Raw genomic sequence first — 22,056 nt, forward strand, 5'->3', positions numbered from 1 at the left:
ACAGGTGATATTCTGCCAAAACCCTGTCCGCCGTGGGCTCTCCAATCTTGTTCCTGCAGCTAACACAGTGCTTAATTATGGAAATCTGTTCATCAACATGTTTTTGCAACTAAACATATTTCACTAAACTGTTGACAGCCCGTCTGCGTGCTCAACAAAGGAATATAGGAGAGAGGAGATATCGCTATTATTAGGCTATTCAAAATAAAATACAAATTCACTAATTGTAGGCAGCCCTTCACAATCAATCAATAGCATGGCCAAGGGATGTAGGTTCTCACCCAGACTCATGGATATACATGTTGGAGCGTAAGGTAACCAGTCCATCCAGTATGCACAACACAGTCCACACTCACCTGCCCTAACTCAAATGTCTTTACTTTTGGAGTATAGGTTCGACCAATTATATACCAAAGACATCTTAAAATCAGTTTTGTTTTATGTTTTCCTTCCATGCATAATATGCGTTAGGCAATGTATTGTATAATGGCACAATCATCTTAATTCTGGGGGTTTTCGGGCTTGGGCTCATAAGCATTTGGATTGAATCGTCACTGTAGAAAGCGCTGTCCATTTCGTTGTGTTAGGCTTTAAAACAGCATCCATCACAACCATGTTTTACACTGTTTTAAAAGTATGATAGACCTACTGTTCTGATGATAAGTGTTTGATGTGATTTTCCATTGTATTTGCATTGATGTTAGTGGTTAGAGGGACAATAGAGCCCTGAGTACCAGGTCATTAGGACCTGACGGTAACAATAGAGCCCTGAGTACCAGGCCATTAGGACCTGACGGTAACAATAGAGCCCTGAGTACCAGGCCATTAGGACCTGATGGTAACAATAGAGCCCAGAGTACCAGGCCATTAGGACCTGATGGTAGTTAGCAAGTTGGGTACTACCAAAGCATGTCCAGAGTGCATTAAAGAAGATTACCATGACTCAAAAGTCATGTGGAATTTTACTCATGACTGCCGGTAAGTCACCACAACAGCCCTAGACTTAACTCAATCCCACATGTGCACCTTTGACATGGGTTTTATATCACTTTAAACTATGTTGGTTCTCTAATTCTTGTCAATCATCTTTTTTTTTTTCTGTCTGTGTGTGTGTCTGTATTACCGATAGACTGGATGGTGTAGGCACAGCTTCCCCAGCACATGATGGGCACGCGGGGGTCCTGCTCGTTGGGGTGCACCTTAAGGCCAACTTTGTAGGTCGCCGTCCCAAACGTCGTCAGCATCTCCTTTATGGTGCTGGAGTAAGGACTCCTGAAGAGACGGGTAATTGAACAACATCAAAAATCAGAGGAAGTCAATCAAACTAACCCAAAGATGTCTTGGTTTACTCCAAAAAGTATCTCTCGCTCATAAAATGGGTTACAATGGCAGTTTACAATGCCACTTACATGGGCGTGTAGTCTATTCTAAAATTCTCAGGGGCAGGGCACTGCTCTTCAGTCTCTTCAACAGCGTCAACACCTACACACACACACACACACACACACACACACAGGTTAGTGACATAACGTGAACGCATAGACACATTCTGTCGTATATCACTTCAGAAACACTGATCTCAATGCTGATATACAGTGACCTCTAATGTGTTACGTTGAACATATGAATGTGTCGTGCTATGATGAGAATGATCTGCACGGGAAGGAACTCACCGACGGGCTGGAGTTTCCTGTGGGCAGAATGCATGGCCTTGATCTGCTGACCACTGATCTTTAGCCACTGACCCAGACCAGGCTGCTCACAACTGGAGAGAGGAAGGCGACTGGTCAGTGGACTCACACTTATGGAGAAGCATACAAACATGGGCTGGCCTTTGCTTCTTAATTTGGCATGCTAATAACAAGGCTGTTGGTATACACCAAGTTTACAAAACACTAGGAACACCTTAATATTGCATTGCACCCCCCTTCGCCCTCAGAACAGCCTCAATTCGTCGGGGGCATGGACTCTACAAGGTGTCAAAAGCGTTCCACAGGGATGCTGGCCCATGTCGACTCCAATACTTCCCACAGCTGTGTCAAGTTGGCTGGATGCCCTTTGGGTGGTGGACCTTTCTTGATACACACAGGAAACTGTTGAGCGTGAAAAATCCAGCAGCGGTGCAGTTCTTGAAACAAACTAGCGCGCCTGGCACCTACTACCATACCCCGTTCAAAGGCACTTCAATATTTTGTCTTGCCCATTCACCCTCTGAATTGCGCACACACACAATCCATGTCTCAACTCCCCGAAGGCTTAAAATGTTTTCTTTAACACGTCTCCTCCCCTTCATCTACATTGATTGAAGTGGATTTAACAAGTTACATTAATAAGAGATCATAGCTTTTACCTGGATTCCCCTGGGTTCATCTACATCATGGAAAGAGCAGGTGTTCCTAATGTTTTGTACATGCATCAGAACCATTCTTTGAATAATATTTATTTATTTAACCAGGTAAGTCATTCAGAGCATAATTTATTTAATAATGACCTGAATTGTATAAAAAAAATAAAAAAAAACACATACATTTGCTAGCATGGTCTTTTCTCTTGAAACTTTTCTCAGCGCTCTCTATGTGAAAGTGTAAAAGGACTGAATGACCTCTGTGTAGTTGTGGAGGTGACGACTGAGCGTTAGTGCCGAGTGAGCCTTGACCTCGCGTGAGAGGAGTGGTACTGTTGACGTCAGAACTCTAGAAGGGAATTAACTGGGGGGGGGGGGGGGGGGTGGACTGGTTGGAGGTGAATGAGAGGCGGGAGACCAGAGCGGATTCCTCTCGTGACAACCACTAATCAGTGTGGTTTCCTGCATCCCAGTATTCTTAAGCGGAATCCTCTCGTCCCCTTCATCTGCACCGATCTGAAGGAACTGGACGGGTGAAAGCAAATTCCCATTGAGAATTCACTATCTGCATTCACATATCCATCATTTTCAGATGGGCACAGGTAAAGGAAAAGAAACCAAATTAGACTGAGAGGTGTACACCAAATTAACACGTGTGTGTCTGTAGCCGAGTTGGCGCTTGCAACGTTAGGATGGAGGGTTCGATTCCCGGGGTCACCCGTAAGTTAAATGTTGGCAGCATGACCAAGTCGCTTTGGGTAAAAGTGACGGATAAAAGGCATATATTATTATGATAGTGTGTGATTGGGTACCTGTTGGAGCCCTTGGTGCCGGGGAGCAGCGGAATGACGGTGTTACTGAGGCACTCGCACAGCGGACACAGGAACTCCCCGTTCCCCACATCGTAGCTGGTGTGGACGCGCAGTCTCTGCTGACGCCGCTGCTCCTTGGCCTGCACCGCCTCAAAATACCTGCACACACACGACAACTATTGAGTTTTAAACCCAAACAACAGTTAACTCCACAGGCCCACTGAATCCTCAAGATCCAAACGTTCCCTTTTACACAATCCCCTGTGTGTGTCCTACTGCCCTGCCCCAGTGCTGTAGGCCCAGGTTGTTGTAGAACCCAGAGTCTTGCTCACCTCTGCCAACAGTGAGAGTGCATGATGTGGCCACAGCTGCCTGTGTGCGTGCCAAACGACAGGTCAGGGTGCATGAAGAGAGGGTCGTAATGCTCTGGAAAACACAGGCAGGTAAGTCAAGCAATGCTAGTATATCATTCACAGACAAAACACAAAGACGATACATCCTCCAATCTGTGGTATAGGATGAAGTTGGCTCTTGACACTGATCTAAGGTCAGTTTAACACCCCCAATAGTTAAGATTAGGACTTGAGGGAAGGTAAGCTGATCCTAGATCTGTACCTAAGAGCAAATTCTACCCATCTTTGTGCCCTCCAGTCTCTCTCTCTCTCTCACCGGGGTCGTGAGGCGGTCTCTTGCGGTTCTTGGACATGACGGTGGATCGCTGGACGAAGGCAGCCAGCACCATGGCCTTGCTGTCAGCCCTGATCTCCTGCTCCTCCTGGCACAGGATACACGTCACCACCTGCCTCTTCTCCCTGGGACGAGACCTCCTGGGACCCACACACACCAGGGCTGCGTCTGATGAAGTGGGGCTGCAGGAGACAGGGGGGGGGGGACAGCTTATAGAGCTTGATTGAGTGTAGAGTAGGGATTGGGTGGTGAAATGCAAGTGTGTGTGTGTGTGTGTGTGTGTTGTCAGTACCTGTGCTCCAGTGAGGTAGAGGTGGAGGCGGAGGCATACAGCTCCTCTAGACTCTGCTTGAAGAGCTCCTTGTTCTCGTTGATAAAGTGTCTCTGCATCTCTGACATCTGGGCCATGATCTTCTCCCTGCGCAGGCGAGCCATCTCCGCCTTCCTCTTCCTCTCCGCCTTGTCCTTGTCACACACCATCTGCAGGAAGGGAAGACACAGACGCGGTATATTTGTCTATTAAATTCACGAGAAACCAAATAAAATGCCATCTAGGTGCATCTCCTCTTAGATGTGCTCGACCCACCTCTTCCTGACCGTGGCTCCCGCTGGCGGTCACAGTATAGGTGGTGGCAGTCAGCTCCCGCATCGTCTTAATGCTGGCCACCATCTGCACAGTGACAAAATACTATTACCTCGTCAAAAAGTGAGACATCAATATAAACACGAGAACATATCTTCCTATTTTGTTTGACATAAGTCATTTTGGATATGCATGTGTCTCGAGGGACCACTAGTTGCACGCTGTCCTATGCTGCCTCCTGGTGGCCATGGCATGTACAATATTGCAGTGAACCAACTGAAACACTTGGGTAAGGTGTCTTCTATGAGAGTTGCATTGGTAGGGGAGGTTGTAATAATGTTGACCCACCTTGAGGATCCAGCGGATCATGTCCTTGTGGACCTCCAGGTGAGGGGCGTTCTGTAGGTTCTCCAAGAGGGCCAGGACACTGGCTGTGTTACTGGGGGCTTCCCCTGGACCTAGGACACACACGGAAGTTAAATACACAAGTTAAAAAGTAATGGAAATCAAACTAATGTTGCCCCCCCCCCCCCCCAAAAAAAAAAAATGAATACCTGCACAGTGTCACGTTTGACCGTTTGGATGACCCAGATTATTTTGAGCAACATTTCAAAGATTTTTATTTTTCAGCTCTCCTCTCTCAGTTTTACAGTTTCAGAGTGAGAGAGAGTTAGCAAAACAGGTCCTGAATTTCAGGCTAACGATAACTCAGACTGGTACCCAGGCTAAGAGGGACTGACTCACGGGAGATTTTGAGGGTGAAGTTGAAAGAGACGTCGTGGTCTTCACTGCTGTTCTTCAACTGCTGCTGTTCCTCCAGCAGACCCATGCCTATTAGGTGGAGCACCTAGAGCGAGAGAGCGAGACACACACACACGTTATGGACAGAGAGGCAGGCCTCTAATGTGCCTACAAATTAGACGACACTGGAACACACACACTTTCTCTAACACGCGCGAGCGCACGCACAGTGCAGTCCTAGTCTCCCTCACCCTCTGCAGCATGGACTCTGACCAGTGCCCTCCGCTGGGCTCCACAGCCCACTGCAGCACGGCTCCCAGCATCCCCAGCAGCACATCACACTGCAGAATGTTCACCAGGCTGGCAAACAGCGGGGAGAACGGGGGCAGCATCGGAGGAGGCAGGGCTACAACAAACGGATTACTTGATAGACAGCTGAAAGACCACAACCAATCACCACAATAGTTACATAGTCAATTCCATTTAAAGACTTGCTTCATGTATATAAAGGAGAGGGTTTCTCTGAGACGCTTTACCCATGTCCTCTCCATTCTGTCGCTTCAGCTTTCTCTGGGCTTCCTCTGCCTTGGACTGGTCAGCTCGGGAGTAGTGGTGGAAGTAGAGGTTGAACTGCTTGGCACACTCTGGCCTGAGCTCATACAGCCCTCTGCCTGTCACACCAGGCTTCCTGTGGGCAAAAAAGGACACGAGTGACCAACATCTCACACAAACTAGACCCAATGGGCGCATCATACATATCGAATTGTCTGATCTTTATTCAGCCAAGTCACCAGGAACAAACTCTTTCACATTAACAATCTGGGTGGTCAGTTTAAACTTCATGTAAGAAACTAGAGAAAGCGACTTACTTAAACGAAGCAACACAGTCGATCACTCTCTCCATACCAGTCTCCTTGTTCTCCTAAGGAAGGGAGAACAGTTCAACCTCTCTCCAAACACACCAAGACAGTCGTGAAGAGGGAACAACAAAACCTTTTCTCCCTCAGGAGACTGAAAAGATGTGGCATGGGTCCCCAGATCCTCAAAAAGTTCTACAGCTGCACCATCGAGAGCATCCTGACCGGTTGCATCACCACCTGGTATGGAAACAGCTCGGCATCTGACCGTAAGGCGCTACAGAGGCTAGTACGTACGGCCCAATACATCACTGGGGCCAAGCTTCCTGCCATCCAGGACCTATATAATAATAGGCGGTGTCAGAGGAAAGCCTATAAAATTGTCAAAGACTCCAGTCACCCAAGTTAAGACTGCTACCGCACGGCAAGCGGTATCGGAGAGTGAAGTCTAGGACCAAAAGGCTCCTTAACAGCTTCTATCCCCAAGCCATAAGACTGCTGAACAATTAATAAAATGGCCACCGGACTATTTACATCGACCCCCCCCCCCCCCACACCATTTGTTTTGTACAATGCTGCTACTCGCCGTTTATTATTATCTACATATATAATCACTTCACCCCTACCTACAAGTACAAATTATGACTTGTGGGAGCAATCAAAACAGATGCCACGACAGCTTATGTCACGTTGACTATGACTCGTTACGAGATATTCCAAGTGAAAACTGCAGTCGGGCAGTCAGCCTGAACTTATGTGTGGTGAAAAAGGGAGTGAGGGAGAGAGAAATATAGTAAGAGCGAGAAAGAAGGAAAGGAGTGAAACAGAGACAAAATAACACTGGGGTTAAAGTAACAAACAAAAAAATCCCATGACTGAAATTTAAGTCGATCTCAGATTGTCTAGAAAACTATTGGCCGTACAGACTTTTAAAAAAAAAGACCGATAGGTTTGTCAGAATCATCCCCCCCCCCAAAAAAAACTAAGATAGAGAAATAGATAGCAAGAGAGTGGGAGACGTAAAGACGGAAGAGAAAGGGGCAGAAAGCAGAGCCTTACGTTCTCAGGCAGGGCCTTGACCAGCTCGCTGTGGGCCATGGGTCTGATACACAGCTGGTGAATGATCTCCCGCTTGATCTCGTCACAGCCTTCCACCTGGCCGACGCCAGCCTCAAAACGTTCACCTGAGACAAACGCACATACCCATCAGGTACTACTACCGCCGTCGTTAACATAAGGAAACAAGTCAAACAGGCAACAAGTCCTAGTGAGCGGATGATAGTGGGACACTCACCCACAACCATCATGATGAGATGCAGCATCTCCTCTATTAGAGTGTTGTTCTGCTGGACCACGTCCTAACAGAGACGTAGGGAGTCAGGTCAGTCAGAGATGGACACACACACACCAAAACTGAGTGCAAACGGAGTAAAAAAAAAAGCCAAAAGGAAGTTGTCATTGTGAGTGAGAGAGCAGACCTTGTTGGTGTTCTCCCTGTTGTAGCTCTTCCTGCAGTCGGCGGAGCTGAAGATGTGGTAGAGCTCGAAGCGGCTCAGGACTATCATCAGGAAGTGGTTGGGATCCATCATGGAAGCTCCAGCCTGGAGTAAACACAAACGTAGACGTACACACACAAACTTGTTCAAGCCTGTAACACGTTGTTGACCGTTAAGAGTCATTAGGTTGTTAGCTGAAACAAACTGACCTGCAGCATGATAAGGTCCTTGTCAAACATCTCCACTCTGCACTTGACATTGTGGTAGTAGTAGATCTGCAACCAGAGTACACTATGAGCTCTCTTCATTATAAACACCAAGAGAAGAGCAACACACACACACCGCGTGTTAGAGTTCTGGTATACAGCGCAGGGGGAAGAAAGGCAATACGGTGGCGGACGGGGCGATTTTACCTGATTCACCAATGAGAAGCCATTTCTCCTCCACATCCCAGCGTGCACTTGGGCACAGAGGACCAGGCAGCGAAGGGGGTGTTCAATCAGCATGGGGGGGCTCAGCTCACTCTGTGGACCATACGAGAGACTCGTTAGAAGACACACACATTTACTAAAAGGTAAGCTGAACATGTTCCAACCGTACACAGAGACACTCCTGCATGCTTACCAGTGGAAGCTGCTCAGGGAATCTGTAGGCCACCTCCATCTTACTGAGGAGAACGTGGAGACCTAAACAGAAAACCAGCAGTGACCATGTTAACAATGTGCTGACTCTTCATCAATATCAAAGCATTAGTGGTCTGTCATTCAGCTGTGTGTGTGTGTCCTACCTGCAAGTAAGCGGGAAACAGGCAGGTGGATGCTGACTTTCTCTTGAGACACGCAGTAACGGATGGTGTCCACAGAATGTCCACACATGCTCAGTGTGATTGGCTGCTCTCCATCGGTGAAGCCACTGTGGCAGTGTGTAAGGGCTGTTAGGCACTTCTTATAGGCTTCAATCAGCACACGTTCCTGTGCGCGCAAGCACACACACACACACACAGGGGAAGAAACAATAGGACCACAGGTGAGAGAAGGCAGCTGCGTGTTTGTGTGAGCAAGCGTTTGAGAATGTGAGTTTGTGAGAGAAAGCGAGCGTGTGTACATTCATGTGCATATGAGCGCGCTCACACACACGTATATGTCCAGTCACTCACATCTGTGGCGCACCACTCCTGCATCATGGAGATGATATGTGTGAGCTTCATCTGCAGGGTGAAGGCTGCCTCCCACTCAGGCTCCATCTCTATGTGCTGGCCCACCTGCCTCACCACAGGGTCCATGCCCTGAGGTGGGAAAGACAGAAAGCACAGATGCTGTTCAACACTACCCCAAATTAACTAGAGACATGGGATGGATCTAATTACTCTAATTTCCTCCATCTGCTCTGGTGTGAAGGAACTGTGCGGGTGAAAGTACGTTTTCCTTCAGGCTAGCTAGGCAACCAACCATCTTTTTTGTTCTGTTCCATAGTGCTGCGCAGTCTCAATCATGCCCAGAGGGGTTGTAACTCCCTATGTCCCCTACCACCACTATAAGGTGACCTGTCGTTACCTGCATGCACTTGAACAGCTCCAGGAAGGTGTCGAGTCCCTCCAGGAACTTCTCCCTGAGTTGGTCACTCCACTCTGTGGGCCGACTGATGAGGACGTATCTGCGCACACACACAGCAACATCGTTTACAACCCATTCAGAAACACACACTCCACAGTGGTCAGTATGCTGGCTTTGTATAACACTCACACAACTAATCTACACACACTGTTATATTGCCCAGGGTGTGTGTGTGTGTGTGCGTGCGCACACATGCATCTTACTTGAGGTCTCCAATGAGGCTCTGTACGCGGCGGAACTTGAAGGCCTGCTGGGCAGTGTAGCGCTCGAACTGGAAGCGGCCCTGCAGGTCACGATGGCGCAGGTGGTCCACAAAAGTCCTGATGATTGTGGTCATCAGGTTCTCCTCTGTTATCAGCATGCGCGCCTGGGCCGGGGAAAGAAAGAGGTTCAGGGGGCCTCAAGTAGCAGGAGTCATTCTGGAGTCAAATCCTTACTACACACAATCTAAGCAAATCTATGTAAAAATGTGACAATATTCTACAGCCTGAAAGTAACTGTCCAGTGGAAATTGCACTTTTTAAAAGTTCATGTTCTGTTATTAACTCATACCCAAATAATGTTGGTGACTCATCCTATACTCACTCCTATGTGGCCAAAGGATACATTGTATCTCAAAAAGACCATTTTTAAAAATGCTTGCCATTTCTTCAGAGGAAGATGCCATCTTCCTGAGAAGGAGCAGCTGGCCAATCAGTAGTCTACTCGGGCAAATATTTTTAATGACCGGTATACACCCAGACCAATCCAACAAAGAAATTCAACTTTTTTTTTAAAAACATACTTCATTACCATTTTCTAGAAGGAAAACCATGTACACTCATATTTGTATTAAGTATAGGTGATTGAAATCTGAAAACACTGGACAGTTACTTTAAATTACACTACAGCATACAATTGGAATAGCATACAATTCTTTAATATTCTATGACATGGGTATAGTTATTATGACATGAAATGGGATGCTGACTGGATAATGTCGTTAAGAAAAATCACAAAATCTAACGTCAGTATAGCATGCCACACCCATTTCAAAGAATCAATGTTGAGAATGGAGATATTCGGAACATAACTAAGATGACACTCATGATTTAGATCAGTGGTTCCCAAACTGTAGGGTCGGCGGGGAACTCAGTCCGGTTTAGGGCTATTACGATGATTGTATTACCACCACAGGCAGTCACGAGTCATGACCACAGTCAAATTCCATGTGGCCTTTTAGTCATGGTAAATAGAATAGGCTTCTCCAAGCTCTGATGCTGCTCAACATTTCTATAGGCTATGCAATTGCATGAGAAAACAGTTGATGGCCTCTATTAAAAAGAGGAGGATCCCATCAGCTTTCTAAAGACTAGGCCTACTATATTTATTTTTCAACATTCCTAATATTAAGCACACTACTTTGTTTACAAAAGGAGCATCACCTACCTGGCTGGCATGAAAATGAACCATGGGAACAGAGTACTATTTAAGTGCATCTTTTATTATTTCCCATGCCCCCTGTTCCGAGACAGGTGCATAATCATGGTCCGTTCTAAATCAAAACTAATTTCACACATATATTATTCTCTATATGTAAAGACAACATTAAATTAAGAATAGTTTGATTGGTGACAATATTAGCCTATCACTTATGAACGATATATTAACACTTGTGAATGATGCCCAGCTTGTGTGCAGTAAGGCAAGAAACAGAGTATGCCTTTGTTGACTTTCTCAAATCAGTCCCACACCTCATGTAGCCTAGCCCATAGGCCTATATGTTTTGTAAAGTGGCCAAATAACTTCTTAAAATTAAGCACATTAATCTGCTTTACAACCGGTGTAGAGCCTAACTGGCATACATAGGCGGCACGTGAGTTTCAAGTTTGGGGGAGATAATTTTCACCTTTATAAGTAAGCATTACATGCATAATCACATTTCCGGTCACTTTAGAGAACAGCGGTTTGCCGCTAATTGATTGTATTTTGGAAAATTCCCGCTTATAACCTACTACAGTGTGCGCATTCATGCTCTCATAATGTGAAGAAATAGCCTAATAGTTTATCAACATTTTAAGCTAAACATTCTGATCTGTTGCATCAGCCTCATTGCTTTTAAACGTTTTTGTGATGCTAGTGGTTGTATTAATTTGGGATCCATCACATCCCACGTTTGGAATATTAATTTCTTGCACTGAAGGACAATAGAATAGATAAACTCTTGTACTATGGGGGATAGCATTCGACACAGGCTGGTGCTTTTGCTGTTAATTAGGCCTACTCATACTCATTGGCTGACGAAAAGTAGGCTAAATGGGGTCAGTTCTTCTAACATCGAAATTTGAAGTTTCATGCAGCTTTTCATAAGAGTAACTATTTCTTTGTTAACTGCTCAACACAGAAGAACCGCATGTGCACGCTCCCTCAAATCGCTTGGAGAAAATATCCTTTCTATTTTATTCAGCTATGTTCATTTGTATTCCTCATACTATAAAATATTGCCACGGAATTCCAAGCAAATCTTGTCTGCTAAACGAACTAGTGTAGCCCACAGCCATATGGCATAGACGGATATGGACAATTCTGTTCTTGTGAAATAGAACATTTTCTTCATATCATGACAAAATGTCATGACTGCCACAGCCCTAGTCCAGCTTTAAACTTACTCTTGAAAATGTTAATAGTAGAATGCACAAGGTGCAATTTCAAAATTGGGTAGTCATCATCAGTTCCTCTTGTCATGTCAGTCGTTGCATACCTTAGAGAGCTATTTATAACTTGTCAGAAATGTGCAGATCAACTAGCCCATGTCAGCTAATGTTTTTTTAGCCAATTGATTTTGAATACACATTAGACATGGCAAGAAAATGTGCTTTTAAAATGGCAAAATGTATATGCACCCCATGACTAAATGTGTAGAATTGCAGGAAATAAGCTTTAAAAACTTCCAAAATTCTCTCCACCAAAAAGGTGTGAACAGTTTGTGTCATGAACAGTGCTTGTGCCCACAGAAATAGACGTGGCATGTGTGTGTGTGAGCGCGCGCAGAAGGGGAGGGATGTTCCCCAATGCTGGAAGGGCCCCCCTCCCCCGAGTGAAAAAGTTTGGGAACCCCTGACTTAGATGGCCATACTTTCTCTCTATGGACGTGACATCATCCATACTAAGTCTAAGATCCCTGAGGTTGTCAGCATGCGTCCCATCTCGGATGGTACTATCTTATCTCACCCCGACCCTGCCGCCCGTACTCACCAGGGAGGGCACTGTGAACATTTGCACGGAGAGGTCAGTGACTGAGAACTCCCTGTCGTGGTCATCTTTCACATAGTCGCTCTGCAAGCGCTCATAATTCTAATGGTGTTGGCATGGGGAAGACAAGAGAAGAAGAGAAGGTGTGTGTGTTGAGAGGTGTGTGGTCAGGCGTGGGGTTGGGGTTACTCACCATGGTGGGGACGGTGAAGAGCTGAACTGACAGAGAGGTCACTGACACTACACGCTCGTGATCATCCTCCATAAAATCTGTCTGGAGGCGCCGGTAATTCTAAACGACAAGGGGGACATTCACCTCCTGGTCAAAGGGCGTGGGCCCCTTTCCCTCTCCTCACCCCCCCCCCCCCCAAATTCAATTCTAAGTTCCAGGGAGAAGTAACCCCTAGACACAGATCTAGGATCAGCTTACTCCCCAAATTGAAAAACCTTAACCATTTGGGAGGAGGAAAGCAAAACTGACCTCAGATCAATGTCTAAGGGCAACTTCATCCTTCTCCCCGTTAAGCTTCTGAAGCCCTCCTGCCCTTGACCACCCAGGTCTCTGAATGCATAGACATAGAATCCCAGAAGAGCATCAGGCCAATTGTGTCCAATCAAAGTTAGGGTTAAATACTCCTCCACGTAAGATTTTGAGCAGCCTATCTTATCCAACATCCTGGCTTCGAGTCTTAGCTCATGCGACCCAGTGAGCGCATATATCTACGCTCTCAGGTTCAGCTCAGAAGACCTGTAGAGCCTTGGCTCCGAGTGTGTGTGTGTGTGAGAGAGAGAGAGAAGAGCGGCCTTTGGAGTCAGACAGGGACCGGGAGTGTGTGGGCCTGAGTTACACGCCAAGCAGGCTGAGAGGAAATCCACCCAGGAGGACTGGTTAAAGGATGTGATGTAGTTAGTGCCACCATCGAGGCTTTGTGCCAACACATTCACACAATACAGTCTTCCGTTATATCAAACTTCCATTCAAGACAGTGTCCAATTCTCTGCAATAGCTACACCATACATTTACATTTGAGACATTGAGCTAGCACTTACAGTTGAAGTCAGAAGTTTACACACCCTTAGGATGGAGTCATTAAAACTCGTTTTTCAACCACTCCACAAATGTCTTGTTAGCAAACTTTTTTGGGGGCAAGTTGGTTAAGACATCTACTGTGTGCATGACAAGTCATTTTTCCAACAATTGTTTACAGACAGATTATTGCACTTGAATCACAATTCCAGTGGGTCAGAAGTTTACATACACTAAGTTGACTGTGCCTTTTAACAGCTTGGATAATTCCAGAAAATGATGTCATGGCTGTAGAAGCTTCTGATAGGCTAATTGGCATCATTTGAGTCAATTGGAGGTGTACCTGTGGATGTATTTCAAGGCCTACCTTCAAACTCAGTGCCTCTTTACTTGACATCATGGGAAAATCAAAAGAAAATCAGCCAAGACCTCAGAAAAAATGGCAGACCTCCACAATCAGGTTCATCCTTGGGAGCAATTTCCAAATGCCTGAAGGTACTGCGTTCATCTGTACAAATAATAGTACGCAGGTATAAACACCATAGGACCACGCAGCCGTCGTAACGCTCAGGAAGGAGACACGTTCAGTCTCCTAGAGATGAACGTACTTTGGTGCGAAAAGTGAGAATCAATCCCAGAACAACAGCAAAGAACCGTGTAAAGATGCTGGAGCAAACAGGTACAAAAGTATTTATATCCACAGTAAAACGAGTCCTATATCGACATAACCTGAAAAGCCACAGTTTGCAACTGCACATGGGGACAAAGATTGTACTTTTTGGAGAAATGTCCTCTGGTCTGATGAAACACAAATTGAACTGCTTGGCCATAATGACCATTGTTATGTTTGGAGGAAAAAGGGGGAGGCTTGCAAGTCAAAGAACACCATCCCAAACGTGAAGCACAGGGGTGGCAGAATCATGTTGTGGGGGTGCTTTGCTGCAGGAGGGACTGATGTACTTCACAAAATAGATGGCATCATGAGGGAGGACAATTATGTGGATATATTGAAGTAACATCTCAAGACATCAGTCAGGAAGTTAAAGCTTGGTTGCAAATGGGTCTCACAAATGGACAATGACCCCAAGCATACTTCCAAAGTTGTGGCAAAATGGCTTAAGGACAACAAAGTCAAGGTATTGGAGTGGCCATCACAAAGCCCTGACCTCAATCCTATAGAAAATGCGTGGGCAGAACTGAAAAAGCGTGTGTGAGCAAGGAGGCCCACAAACCTGACTCAGTTACACCAGCTCTGTCAGGCTGAATGGGCCAAAATTCACCCAATTTATTGTGGGAAGCTTGTGGAAGGCTACCTGAAACATTTGACCCAAGTTAAACATTTTAAAGGCAATGCTACCAAATACTAATCGAGTGTATGTAAACTTCAGACCCACTGGGAATGTGATGAAAGAAATAAAAGCTGAAATAGATCATTCTCTCTACTATTATTCTGACATTTCACATTCTTAAAATAAAGTAGTAATCCTAACTGACCTAAAACAGGGAATTGTTACTAGGATTAAATGTCAGGAATTGTGAAAAACTGGTTTAAATGTACTTGGCTAAAGTGTATGTAAACTTCCGACTACAAATGCATGTAGATCAGGATTGAGTCCTCGCCCCTGCTGATGTGAAGTTGACACATTAGTTCCTCATTAAAAAGGGGGCCAGCTGGAGACGCAGGTTCACAATAGCGCCTCCAGTGCTTCTAATGCAGAATGCACTGTGACTTTCCACATAGCGGTGTTACATTAGGTGGCCATACTGGTCCTTCAAATCAAGGGACAAAAGAAGAGGCTTACTTTTGCAAACTGGATAGCAAATAGCTTCTTGTATTTGAGGTCCATGAGAAGGCTGCTCATGAAGAGCTGGTGGTAGACATTCCTGGCCCCTGGAGTGGAAAACAGGTATTACTTAGAACAACAGTACTCACGGAAAGGCTGTTTATGTTTTATGTGCATTGCAGGGGGGAGGGGTCAGTCAATGCCATCCCAATTCAATCAAATCTCAAAGTAAATAGACATTTGCCATTACTTTTCGATGAGGATTTTTCAATTATTGAGTTGAAATGTAATTGTCCCCAGCCCTGGCAGGAGAACTAAAAGGACGCATTTCCTCCTCCTCACCTTTCCACATCTTGGAGTCACAGAGCATGAGTGTGTCCACCAGGGAGGAGTTCTCTCCCTCTGGCCCTCTCTCCAGGCCCACCTGACACAGGATCCTCCTCAGAGCGTCTACACACACAGATCATACACAAGTGCTGTCAATGGGCCTCAGGCAGACACACACACAAGGGTACAAAAACAAAGCAAACAAGGATGTGTGGAGGGTCTTTAGCAAAAGCAAAAGTAAAGACTGACGTGACCAAAACGTATTTTTCATCCAATAAACCACTTATGAAGCAAAAAAATAAAAAGATTACAGGTTCAATTCTTTATATTTCAAGAGGATACGGAGTGTACAATCCAACGGCAGTTAGACATACTTCACATGCAGCTTGGAAAGAGGAAGGAGGCTGACCTGAGTATCCTATGACGTGGCCCAGCCAGTGGAGGGCTTTGAGAGCAAAGCACTGGTGAGCCACCACCGAGGAGTGCATTACCTGGACCCTCAAGGGCTTCGACTGACGACTCGTGTTCCTCTGCAGACGCACACACACAGATTAATACACTCATGAAAAATTACTGTAAAATAACATGGGTTTAATTGGTGGCTGCGGTGGGATGTGAGCATCGGTCATCTCATGACAATTTCAATGGAGATACATCCAGCTCCCCAGGCCAGGCTACTCACCACAATGACTGACTTGGCCTGCTCACAGAACGCGAAGTCGCCAAAGCGCACCGATTTCCTTCCCTGTATAGCAGAAGATACAAAAGAATGATTACACACATATGAAGTATGGCTGGGGATTGCCAAGGACCTCACGATACGATATTATCACGATACTTGGGTGCCGATGCGATATGTACTGCGATTCTCACAATTATATTTATATATATATATATAGCGATAGGATACCACGATTTTATTGTAATGTTCCAAATATATTGCTCAATATTTTTTACATTTTACTTAACTAGGCAAGCCAGCTAAGAACAAATTCTTATTTACAATGACGGCCTAGACCGTCCAAACCCGGATGACGCTAGGCCAATTGTGCTCCGCGTTTGAGGCTGTACAGCCAGCCGACTAGTGCTAGCTAACCCTACCTGCTAGGGATGCACAAAATATTGTTAAGCATATCGGAATCGGACGATATTAGCTAGAAAATACCAACATCGGCTCTGTCTAGTTTAACGCCGATGTTCAAAACCGATGTCAAAGCTGACGTGCATACCTATACAACGTAGGTAGATGACGTGCATACCTATACAACGTAGGTAGATGACGTGCATACCTATACAACGTAGGTAGATGACGTGCATACCTATATAACGTAGGTAGATGACGTAATGATGCAACGAAAAATACAGCGCTACACGTGCAACAGCATTCCTAACCTCGCCCACAATGTCTGCTGTGTGGATCTATTTTTCAAGTGTCAAAGGAAGATAACAAAAAGGCCATATGCAATGTTTGTGCTGCTCTTATTTCCCGAGGGGAGAAAGTGAAATCCTTCAATACCACAAACCTAATTACTCATTTGAGAGTGCATCCCCACCCAGATGTTCAGCGACTACTTAGAACAAAAGCAGAAAAAAAACTAAGCGCACACTTCCAACAACTAAACACGTTCAAGTCGAGCAGTCATTTGAAAGAGTAAGAGTAACATTTCAGTGAGACAACTCAAAGGCGAAATCAATTAACGCCAAGATAATGGCCTTGACAATCAACCGTTCTCTGTCGTGGATGATGTTGGCTTTCGTCGACTGGTCGAGCACCTCGAGCCCCGGTACAAACTACCAAGTAGGCGCTATTTTTCAGATGTAGCCCTAATGGAGTTACACAGTATTGTTGAAACGCACATCCATGAGCGTCACTGCTATTAGCTTCACGACTGACATTTGGACCAGCGATGTCAACCCCATGAGCATGCGTAGTCTGACAGCACAGTGGGTCGACGAGGACTTCGTACTGAGGAAAGACGTATTGCATACTCAAGAATGTGCTGGTTCTCATACCGCTGCTGCCATTTCAATGGCATTTGAGAACATGTTTGGAACAAAGTACACACTGTGCTACCTGATAATGCACATGACAAATGCTTTGGAAGAATGCAGAGTCACCAGTTTTCCATGCATAGCACACATGCTGCAACTGGCTGTGAACGAAGGTGTTTTGGACCAACGCAGCATATCTGACAGTGGCAACAGGTAGGAAGATAGTGGGTCATTTTAAAACACTCACAGCTAGCATGTAGCCGGCTGCAAGCAATACAGGAACAGCTTATAGTAAAAACGAAAAGGCTTAAGCAAGACATTTCCACCAGATGGAACAGTACTTTTTACATGACGGAGAGCCTGCTGGAACAAAAACGAGAACTTGGCGCGTACACAGCCGACTATGAGTTACCTGCAACAATCAGTACAAACCAGTGGACTCTCATTGAAAACATGATCACACTCCGAGCTCCATTCGAACGACTGATTCGAGAAATAAGCTCTTCAACTACGTTGGCAGCAGACGTGATACCCTCTGTCATGGCATTGAAACACGGGCTCAACAAAACTGCCGACACAGACTGTGCGGTTAAAAGTTGCAAAAGTACTCTACTAGAGGCTGTGAACAAGCGATTCAGTGGTATTCTCTTTGAGCCTCTTTACTGTGTCACCACCATGCTCGATGCTAGGTACAAGGACCGCTACTTCGATGCGGACAACAAAAAAAAACAGGATTTATGTGAAATGTTACATACACCGCTGGACAAGATGGAAACAGACACAGTGACAATGCGCACCAAGGAAGAGGACCCGCGACAGAAGAAGCCACGGACAGACGGAGCTAAAACTTCCCTGCTTGACATGCATGATGAAATCCTGCTTGAGAATGAAACGACTGAACAACAAAACAGCACAGCAAGTAATTGAAAGAAATTGGTTTTGATTGTTTTTCTGGTAATGGAGACATACGGAAATTCCAACAAAATAACTTTTTGGTCAGTGTGTGTGTGTGTGTGTCTCAGAGAGAGACACGTTGTATTGTCATTTTCTGTTACTACATCGGCCATCATTTGCCAATGTTGATCTATTTGGAATGTAGGAATAATGCAATATGTTGTATTTAATGTACAAACCCCCTTTCTCATTATTTGCAGATACTAGCATACCTGACAGAACCTACCATTACCAGGAATGAAGATGCACTTGGATACTGGAGAAGTAACAAGGCATCTTGGTGCTTCCCTGTACTAGTGCCGACAGTGAGCACCTTTTCAGTGCAGCTTCACACATTGTAGATGGAAAAAGAAACGGACTCTCTCGAGCAGGTCCTCTTTGTGAAGAAAAACCTCCCCCTAAATGGGCAGTCATATTGTAGCCCAGTCATCTATAGTCACCATTGTTTTTTCATGGCTGGTATAAGTCAAGATTTTCATTTCATTTAAAACTAAGCAGTTTTGTTCTTTTGTTTATTTATTTTTTATTTCCTAAATGAAAGATGAGATGTGTTGTAAATTTGCTCTCATTTTACTAGTCAAGTCAGCTGAGCACATTTGAAAAGCTGAAGTTGTGCCATTTATAGCAGTTCAGGACAGCCTAGAGACAGTCATATTTTCAAGCAGTTAAAGCTAAAATGAACTGCATTTTAGTTTCAACCAATAATTCTTTCAAAGCAGTTTTAAGTTTCTCCATAGAGTCAAGATTGGATAGTGAGAAGAGCCACCAACACCTTAACCATCTTCGTAATGCGGGGCAGCTAAACTATTTGTGTCATGAATATCTGTTGTCCTAATAAAATACATGAATGGTTGTCATTTCTCTCAATGACATGTTATTAAACAATCTGTTCCTAACTGAACATATGACACCTTGTATCAACTATTTAACTGTACTAGAATGCTTAAAAGGCCGGCTAAAATTTTAAATATTGGTTATCGGTATCGGACAAAAATGTCATGTCGGTGCATCACTACTACTTACAGTAGTAAAATAATGTTTAACTAATTAATACCTGGAGTCAAATATAGATATAATATTGCAATATGTAACTATAAATGCCCCCCCCACCATCACTAATATGAAGCCGTTAGTCATTAACACACTCACATCTCTGTCTACTGTGGTGGCAAAGCTGACTGCTTCTTTCTGGGTGCAGTTGACAGCCTTCTGGAGGGTGTAGATGACTTGCTCGTAGGTGTGGACCTCGTCATTGAAGAGCATGCAGTAATAGGTGTCACCTCGGTCTCTGACAAATCAAAAAGACGTGAATATCAACTGGCTAGAGATGAAAACCATTTTGTTGTCATGACGACCAGCAAGAACGTGACATGGAATCACAAATGACTTCCTGTGTGCGGGTGTGTACGTACGGAGGCTCTAGGCCCGGGGGCAGCTCGTCCTCCTTGTCCCAGGTGAGCATGTCCACGGCGTATTTCAGCACAATAGCGAAGACATTATAGCAGCGGGCAATCATGTCTGTTGACAGGTGGGCCAGGGGATCCTGCAGATACACAATCAAACAATGTTGTGTCATCCTCAAAGAATGATTAAAGTGGCAATTAGCAACCTGTAACAACTTGTAACATAATGTGTAGTAATAGCAGCGAATGAACGGTGTACTTTTATTAGATGTGAATGAGACGATTTACAGTCACAATGGCTGAGAGCTGCTCACCTCCTGACAAGAGTCACTGATGTTGGGCTCATGTTTCTGACAGTAAGGGCCCTTCTTCCAGGCCTCTGTGTCTCCACAATCACAGAAACCCCCTCCCCCAGAGGTCGTCATCTGAAGGGGAGACGATATGTGAGGCAAGACAACACAAGTACATGTACACAGTCATACGCAGCAGACAGAGAAGCTTCTGGATGGTTTATATTTGGAAGACGACAACAATGACCACCTTCTACATCCCCTGCATTGCCTTTAAATTGTTTAACTTGGGTCAAACATTTCAGGTAGCCTTCCACAAGCTTCCCACAATAAGTTGGGTGAATTTTGGCCCATTTCTCCTGACAGAGCGGGTTTGTAGGCCTCCTTGCTCACACACACGTTTTCAGTTCTGCCCACAAATTTTCTATAGAATTGAGGTCAGGGCTTTGTGATGGCCACTCCAATAGCTTTACTTTGTTGTCCTTAAGCCATTTTGCCACAACTTTGGAAGTATGCTTGGGGTCATTGTCCATTGGGAAGACCCATTTCTCCAAAAAGTACAATCTTTGTCCCCACGTGCAGTTGCAAACCGTAGTCTGGCTTTTTTATGGCCGTTTTGGAGCAGCTTCCTTGCTGAGCGGCCTTTCAGGTTATCTCGATATAGGACTCGTTTTACTGTGGATATAGATACTTTTGTACCTGTTTCCTCCAGCATCTTCACAAGGTCCTTTGCTGTTGTTCTGGGATTGATTTGCACTTTTCGCACCAAAGTACATTCATCTCTAGGAGACAGAATGCGTCTCCTTCCTGAGCGGGATGACGGCTGCGTGGTCCTATGGTGTTTATACTTGCGTACTATTGTTTGTACAGATGAACGTGGTACCTTCAGGCATTTGGAAATTGCTCCCAAAGATGAACCAGACTTGTGGAGGTCTGCAATTTTCTTTGAGGTCTTGGCTGATTTATTTTGATTTTCCCATGATGTCAAGCAAAGAGGCACTGAGTTTGAAGATAGGCCTTGAAATACATCTACATCTCCAATTGACTAAAATGATGTCAATTAACCTTTCAGAAGCTTCTAAAGCCATGACATCATTTTCTGGAATTTTCCAAGCTGTTTAAAGGCACAGTCAACTTATTGTCTGTAAACTTCTGACCCACTGGAATTGTGATACAGTGAATTGTAAGTGAAATAATCTGTTTGTAACCAATTGTTAGAAAAATGACGTGTGTCATGCACAAAGTAGATGTCCTAACAGACTTGCAAAAACTATAGTTTGTTAACAAGAAATTTGTGGAGTGGATGAAAAACGAGTTAATGACTCCAACATAAGTGCATGTAAACTTCTGAATTCAACTGTACATACATCTTCCTGCCCTGAAGTAGTGTTTTAGAATGTTCTAGAACACAAACAAAGAGGAGTAAGACAAAACCAGAATGCATAAGTAAGCACTCAAGGTCATATTTTCCACAGATCATTTCACCCTACCCCCCAATCCTAACCTTAACTGTTAGTAGGCCTAAAAACTACAGTATATACCTGACCCTGTATCAGTGGTTAGGGGCAACTTGCACCTACTCTTGGGTGAACAGAGCTTGAGACCTGAGGAGGATAGGTGCACCCATCCTGAGACTCACATGGCAGGAGAGTGGCAAGCCAGGCTAGGCCCAAATGGGATTAGCCTGCCTGATCCTCAGCCTGGATTCAGAGCAGCAACTGGATGACCCATCTCATGGCAATCACCCACTCACTTACCTACCCATTCAGCACTTCTACTGAAACCTAGGCAGTAGTGCTGAGTGATTTGTGCTTTTTGAGGTCGGTTCCGTTTTGGCCGATTTTTTTTATAATCATGTTTTTAGGTTATTACTATTTTTATTATGAAATAATTATATTACAATGTTAGAGCTTTT

The 22,056-nt window shown here is 44.8% G+C and overlaps 1 protein-coding gene across 4 annotated transcripts in view; it reads right to left on the reverse strand.

The window, feature by feature from the left end:
• ubr2 (ubiquitin protein ligase E3 component n-recognin 2) overlaps positions 1–22,056 on the reverse strand; it is a 41,364-nt gene that overhangs the window by 14,694 nt on the left and 4,614 nt on the right. For 2 of the 4 annotated variants that reach the window (XM_020481575.2, XM_031823405.1), the window contains exons 4-34: positions 20,166–20,276; positions 19,861–19,991; positions 19,598–19,736; positions 16,185–16,247; positions 15,912–16,032; positions 15,518–15,625; positions 15,194–15,282; positions 12,368–12,466; positions 9,337–9,500; positions 9,074–9,173; positions 8,677–8,805; positions 8,308–8,491; positions 8,145–8,206; positions 7,934–8,044; positions 7,730–7,795; positions 7,503–7,625; positions 7,319–7,382; positions 7,084–7,208; positions 6,037–6,089; positions 5,704–5,855; positions 5,419–5,573; positions 5,171–5,273; positions 4,775–4,884; positions 4,430–4,513; positions 4,136–4,323; positions 3,826–4,025; positions 3,489–3,582; positions 3,157–3,315; positions 1,674–1,765; positions 1,410–1,482; positions 1,124–1,272 (exon numbers count right to left, since the gene is read on the reverse strand). In XM_020481575.2, coding sequence (XP_020337164.1) covers positions 1,124–1,272; positions 1,410–1,482; positions 1,674–1,765; positions 3,157–3,315; positions 3,489–3,582; positions 3,826–4,025; positions 4,136–4,323; positions 4,430–4,513; positions 4,775–4,884; positions 5,171–5,273; positions 5,419–5,573; positions 5,704–5,855; positions 6,037–6,089; positions 7,084–7,208; positions 7,319–7,382; positions 7,503–7,625; positions 7,730–7,795; positions 7,934–8,044; positions 8,145–8,206; positions 8,308–8,491; positions 8,677–8,805; positions 9,074–9,173; positions 9,337–9,500; positions 12,368–12,466; positions 15,194–15,282; positions 15,518–15,625; positions 15,912–16,032; positions 16,185–16,247; positions 19,598–19,736; positions 19,861–19,991; positions 20,166–20,276 — 3,601 coding nt within the window. Of the gene's footprint in view, positions 1–1,123; positions 1,273–1,409; positions 1,483–1,673; positions 1,766–3,156; positions 3,316–3,488; positions 3,583–3,825; positions 4,026–4,135; positions 4,324–4,429; positions 4,514–4,774; positions 4,885–5,170; positions 5,274–5,418; positions 5,574–5,703; positions 5,856–6,036; positions 6,090–7,083; positions 7,209–7,318; positions 7,383–7,502; positions 7,626–7,729; positions 7,796–7,933; positions 8,045–8,144; positions 8,207–8,307; positions 8,492–8,676; positions 8,806–9,073; positions 9,174–9,336; positions 9,501–12,367; positions 12,467–12,557; positions 12,657–15,193; positions 15,283–15,517; positions 15,626–15,911; positions 16,033–16,184; positions 16,248–19,597; positions 19,737–19,860; positions 19,992–20,165; positions 20,277–22,056 lie in introns of all 4 variants that reach the window. The other 2 variants (XM_020481576.2, XM_020481577.2) reach the window with 2 other exon arrangements.

The sequence above is a fragment of the Oncorhynchus kisutch genome, linkage group LG4 (assembly GCF_002021735.2).
Source record: "Oncorhynchus kisutch isolate 150728-3 linkage group LG4, Okis_V2, whole genome shotgun sequence".
Taxonomy (NCBI): domain Eukaryota; kingdom Metazoa; phylum Chordata; class Actinopteri; order Salmoniformes; family Salmonidae; genus Oncorhynchus; species Oncorhynchus kisutch.